General features: G+C 49.7%; 1 protein-coding gene across 1 annotated transcript; it reads left to right on the plus strand.

The window, feature by feature from the left end:
• Positions 1-692: 692 nt before the first annotated feature.
• On the plus strand, positions 693-4,695 carry FZD1 (frizzled class receptor 1). The gene has a single exon (XM_082662036.1). The coding sequence runs from the start codon at positions 705-707 to the stop codon at positions 2,637-2,639; it is 1,935 nt and encodes a 644-aa protein (XP_082518162.1). The 5' UTR covers positions 693-704; the 3' UTR covers positions 2,640-4,695.
• The last annotated feature ends 1,421 nt before the right edge of the window (positions 4,696-6,116 follow it).

The following is a 6,116-nucleotide window of genomic DNA, read 5'->3' on the forward strand; positions in this document are numbered from 1 at the left end:
GCCTGTCCCGCTTCATAGCAAACCCACTCTTTGTGCCGAGAGGTGCCTCTGCACCAATACTACTTCCTCCCTCTCCCGCCTCCTCCTTCACCCGCCCGCCTCCGACTTTCGCTCTGGGAACACCGCGGCTGGCGCCCTTTGCGCCGGCAAGTCAGTACAGAGATTGGGCGACGGTCCCTGAGCCTCCAGTTCCGCGTCTGTTTCAAGGCTCCTCCCTCCCGGTGAAAGACAGACTGCGGGGCGCCTGGAAACCGGTCCGAGGGCGCGCGAGGGAGAGGAGAGCTAGCGAGTTGAGGGATTGACACAAATGGTCAGGCGGCGGCGGAGGAGGAGGAGGCGGAGGCGCAGGGGGGAGCCGAGGCTGCTGGGCTGCCGAGAGTTGCGCGCTCTACCCGGCCGCCGCCACTAGCGCGGCGCCGCCAGCCGGGAGCCAGCTAGCCGAGGGCCAGGAAGGCGGGACGCGACCCCGGCGCGCCCGAGCCACCCGGGCTCTCCCCGCAGCCCGCGCTTCATGAATCGCAAGTTTCCGCGGCGGCGGCGGCTGCGGGACGCAGAGCGGGAGCCGGTGGAGAGGGCCGAGCACTGCTCGGGCTCGACGGAGGGCACCGGCGGGGAGGAGATCGCCCCGGCCTCAGGGGAAGCAGCCGCCGGCCGCGCCACAGCCAGCCCCAGCCGAGAGGCGCCAAGAAAGGAGCCGAGAAAGTATGGCTGAGGAGGAGGCGCCTAAGAAGTCTCGGGCCGCCGCCGCCAGCGGCGCAAGCTGGGAACTTTGTGCCGGGACGCTCCGCACTGGACCGGTGGCGGAGGGGAGCGGGGACGTGGGCAGCCGCCGCCGTCCCCCCCGAGTTGACTCCGGGCGCTTGGCGCGCGGAGTGCTACTACTGATTTGGCTGCTGGAGGCTCCGCTGCTGCTGGGGGTCCGGGCGCAGGCGGCCGGCCAGGGGCCCGGGCCGGGGCAGCAGCCCCCGCCGCCTCAGCAGCAGCAGAGCGGGCAGCAGTACAACGGCGAGCGGGGCATCTCCATACCGGACCACGGCTACTGCCAGCCCATCTCCATCCCGCTGTGCACGGACATCGCGTACAACCAGACCATCATGCCCAACCTGCTGGGCCACACGAACCAGGAGGATGCGGGCCTCGAGGTGCACCAGTTCTACCCGCTAGTGAAGGTGCAGTGCTCCGCGGAGCTCAAGTTCTTCCTGTGCTCCATGTACGCGCCCGTGTGCACCGTGCTGGAGCAGGCTCTGCCGCCTTGCCGCTCCTTGTGCGAGCGCGCGCGCCAGGGCTGCGAGGCGCTCATGAACAAGTTCGGCTTCCAGTGGCCTGACACGCTCAAGTGCGAGAAGTTCCCGGTGCACGGCGCTGGCGAGCTGTGCGTGGGCCAGAACACGTCGGACAAGGGCACCCCGACGCCCTCGCTGCTGCCTGAGTTCTGGACCAGCAACCCACAGCACGGCGGCGGAGGGTACCGGGGGGGCGGCTTCGCGGGGGGCGCCGGCGCGTCGGAACGAGGCAAGTTCTCGTGCCCGCGCGCCCTCAAGGTGCCCTCCTACCTCAACTACCACTTCCTGGGGGAGAAGGACTGCGGCGCGCCCTGCGAGCCGACCAAGGTATACGGGCTTATGTATTTTGGGCCGGAGGAGCTGCGCTTCTCGCGCACCTGGATCGGCATCTGGTCAGTGCTATGCTGCGCCTCCACGCTCTTCACGGTGCTCACGTACCTGGTGGACATGCGGCGCTTCAGCTACCCGGAGCGGCCCATCATCTTCCTGTCGGGCTGCTACACGGCAGTGGCCGTGGCCTACATCGCCGGCTTCCTGCTGGAGGACCGGGTGGTGTGTAACGACAAATTCGCGGAGGATGGGGCGCGCACGGTGGCGCAGGGCACCAAGAAGGAGGGCTGCACCATCCTCTTCATGATGCTCTACTTCTTCAGCATGGCCAGCTCCATCTGGTGGGTGATCCTTTCGCTCACCTGGTTCCTGGCGGCCGGCATGAAGTGGGGCCACGAGGCCATCGAGGCCAACTCGCAGTATTTTCACCTGGCCGCCTGGGCCGTGCCGGCCATTAAGACCATCACCATCCTGGCGCTGGGCCAGGTGGACGGCGATGTGCTGAGCGGGGTGTGCTTCGTGGGGCTCAACAACGTGGACGCACTGCGCGGCTTCGTGCTGGCGCCACTCTTCGTGTACCTGTTCATCGGCACGTCCTTCCTACTGGCCGGCTTCGTGTCCCTCTTCCGCATTCGCACTATCATGAAACACGACGGCACCAAGACCGAGAAGCTGGAGAAGCTCATGGTGCGCATCGGCGTCTTCAGCGTGCTCTACACGGTGCCAGCCACTATCGTCATTGCCTGCTACTTCTACGAGCAGGCCTTCCGGGACCAGTGGGAGCGCAGCTGGGTGGCCCAGAGCTGCAAGAGCTATGCTATCCCCTGCCCCCACCTCCAGGCGGGCGGCGCCCCGCCGCACCCGCCCATGAGCCCTGACTTCACAGTCTTCATGATCAAGTATCTTATGACGCTGATCGTGGGCATCACGTCAGGCTTCTGGATCTGGTCCGGCAAGACCCTCAACTCCTGGAGGAAGTTCTACACTAGGCTCACCAATAGCAAACAGGGGGAGACCACCGTCTGAGACTGAGGACTCAGCCCATTCCCAGCCCTCAGCCTGGTCCCAGCCACCCCAAAATGCTGGCCCTATGGAATCCTTGCCAAGTCTGGCTACTCGAGGCTTTCTCAGTAGCCATTCACTTTCGCGGGCTCCTTTTAACAACAAGGCCCCTGCAAAAGCTCTGTCCCTGGGGGCAAAGGGACTCGAGGGCCCAACTGCCAGAGCAGGATGGACAGACCTCTCTTGCTCTGGTACCGGGACTGTACGCTTTTATGATTGTAAATAGCCTGTGTAAGATTTTTGTAAGTATATTTGTATTTAAATGACGACCGTTCACGGGTTTTTCTTTTACTTTCCTTTTTTGTTTTTGTTTTTTTTTTTTTTGGTTTAAATTGTAATTATTTAGGGCGGTTTAACCATTTGAGACTTTTTCTTCTTGCCCTTTGCAGAGTACCGCAGAGAGAAAACCAGAGCTCACTGCTCGTTGCTTCTGTTGGTGCTGGCGCGCCCCTCCCTGACGCGGGGTGGGGAGCGCTTGGGTTTGCACCGCCCGGATCACTTTCCTGCTCCTCTGTCTGCTCCCTCCCTCCCCATGCTTGCTGGGGTCTGGGCTCTTAAGGTACAGAACTCCACAAAGCTTGCAAGTCCGAGAGTGGAACCCTGCCCATCCCAAGTCAGCCCTTGTCCGGGGCCAGATTGCAAAGGCCTGTCCCTTAGACTATCCGAAGCTGAAATTTTCACTGTCCAGAACCTTACCCCTAGCTTTGAGGAGGCCCACGGATGTGGGCACTGGCAGCTGCAGCCTCCCTCGCTCTGGCCTCAAACGCCCAGACACTCCCTTCTTCCACCTAAGTTGGTTAGAGGGTGAGTGGGATAACCAATGCCAAACTTTTCTTAAGTCTAATTTTTGGTGGATGAGCTCATTTCATTCTCCAGCGTCTAAAACCTGGTATGGGTTCGCCCAGCGTCATGGAAAGATGTGGTTACTGAGATTTGGGAAGAGGCATGAATCTTTGTGTGGGTTGGGAGAGACTGAAGATGGGAGTTATAAAATGTTAATTCTAATTGCATACGGATGCCTGGCAACGTGCCTCTAGGATTGAGACAGCCTGCATAAAGATTTACCGTTCTGTAAAATGGAAATGTTAGGTCACCTGGAAAGCTTTGTTAAGGAGCTGATCTTTGCTTTCCTTAACAGGACAGCAAAACGGTAAACTGAATATGAAAACTTGAAGGAGATTTCAGTGTAATGGACGTCCTCAAAATGAAGTGCTACTTTCTTATTTTCAATCAAATAATAATTAGACATATATCAGAAACTTTAAAATGTAAAACTTGTACACTTTCAACATATTACTACGATTATTATTCAACAACACATTCTGAGGGAGAAACAATCCACATCACTAATAATAACCTGGTAAGATTCCAGGAGGTAAAGGAGGTGGAATAATTGATGGGATTAGCTCCTGAAATAAACAAAATATGGGCATGCATGCTAAAGGGAGAATGTGTGCAGGTCTACTGCACTAAATCCTGTGTGCTCCTTTTTGGATTTACAGAAATGTGTCAAATGTAAACCTTTCAAAGCCATTTAAAAATATTCACTTTAGTTCTCTGTGAAAAAGACGAGAAAAGCAATCCTCCTGATGTATTGTTTTAAACTTTAAGAGTTTATCAAAATGCCGGTACTTAGGACCTAAATCTATCTATGTCTGTCATACCCTAAAATGACAATGGTCTTTGAATTTGGTATGCATTTATTCTGTTCATTATCACAAAATCATCTATATTTATAGAGGAATAGAAGTTTATATATATAATACCATATTTTTAATTTCGCAAATAAAAAAATCAAAGTTTTGTACAAAATTATATGGTCTTTGTGCCTGAAAATAATAGAGCTGGAACTGTATGCACTATGAACTACCTTTACATTTTATAGTGTGTATAGCCAATCCCACAGTATATAAATTCAGGAATTTCAACGAAAACGTCTATCTTTAAACCTTCAGATCAGTCCTTCCAAAGAATTAACCGACTTGCATTGTAGTGATTGATGTTGTGAAGTCCCTAGGAAAGATCTGTTTCCATGACAGTAACAATATAAAACAGAAGTTTGCAAATTATTTCTTTACTCAAAGAAGATTATTAAAAAGAGAACTCTAATTTTATTACAGCTTTTTTTCTTTTAAAGGGTAAATTTACGTACCTTTCTATAATATGGAGGTTTATTTTTAAATCGTCAACCATCATCTTTGTCACGATTTTTATGAAGTATTATCTTATACTTTCCATAATCTTGGATATTCCAAAACCATAAATAGGCAATCAATAAATGGTTAACTGCCTGTGTGTTTATAAGCATTTTAAGCAGCAGTTGGGTGTATAAGGCTGTTTTGTTGTTTGCTTCTGAAGATCCATTTTTATATTGTTCAAGGAACCTTCCCTAGAGGAATTATCTGGTTGGTCTACTCTTAGTTAGAATTAATGTAAGTGTATAATATGTAGACTGTATATATACATATGTCTATATCTCTCTATAAAATATACACATAAGTATACACATACTAATTTTTATAAAATTACAAAGTTTACCTATATATTTTACAATATGGAAATAAGGTTATGAGAAAAGGAGAATGCCAGATGGAAAACCTCAAAAACCTTTGGAAGACAAGTCTCTTATTCCTTTATACACTAAAAATATCTATATTAAATTTTCCCATGAAAACATTTTGTGATAAAATGACAAGGGGCTAAAATGAAGACCTTTAATACAATAGAGTTACTTTCATGGTTGTAAGGCAGTTGTCTTATAAGTCATCATCATTATTTATTTTCAGGCAAATGAAAAACTTAAATCTAATTGAAAATAGAGCATTCAGTTTTAATTAGCAAGGTGCAACTTTATGTTCTTTTTTTCTTTGTTACATTAATCTAATATAGTAGATATTGGAGAAGGTTTTATTGTGTAGGCACACAAAAAATAGCAATTCTTAGGCTAAATTAAAACAGGTCTTCTCACTAGATTATTCAACAAATAGTTTCTGGAAAAAAATTTTTAAGATTATTAGTCTCTATTCTAAGAATAAATACAAAGCGTTCTTATTGTGGGTGTCCTTAAAATGATGTAACTATAAAATTTGATGCAGACAGGTTTTAAAATGCTGGATTTAAGTAATTTGAAAAGACATTTTTAGGCCACCAGCAGGCTTTGTTTTTACAAAACAACTTGTTTTAAATTGTGTAGCATATAGAAAGCCAGTGTATTCTTTTGTTTCTTTCAACAGTGATGGCAAAATAAGACTTGCCTGAAAAACCATAAAGCTACTGGGAATATGGTCCCATTAATATGCTGTTTCCATGACAAACCCTATTTTCAGATTATTTGGTTTGCCTATTTTATTTTTTTAAACCAGCTATCAATTGGAGTCAATTTTCCCCCTTACTGTGTGTGTGCTTGGTTCAGCTTTTGTAGTAAATATATACATAGTATGA

The sequence above is a fragment of the Grampus griseus genome (assembly GCF_964374135.1).
Source record: "Grampus griseus genome assembly, chromosome: 9".
NCBI lineage: Eukaryota > Metazoa > Chordata > Mammalia > Artiodactyla > Delphinidae > Grampus > Grampus griseus.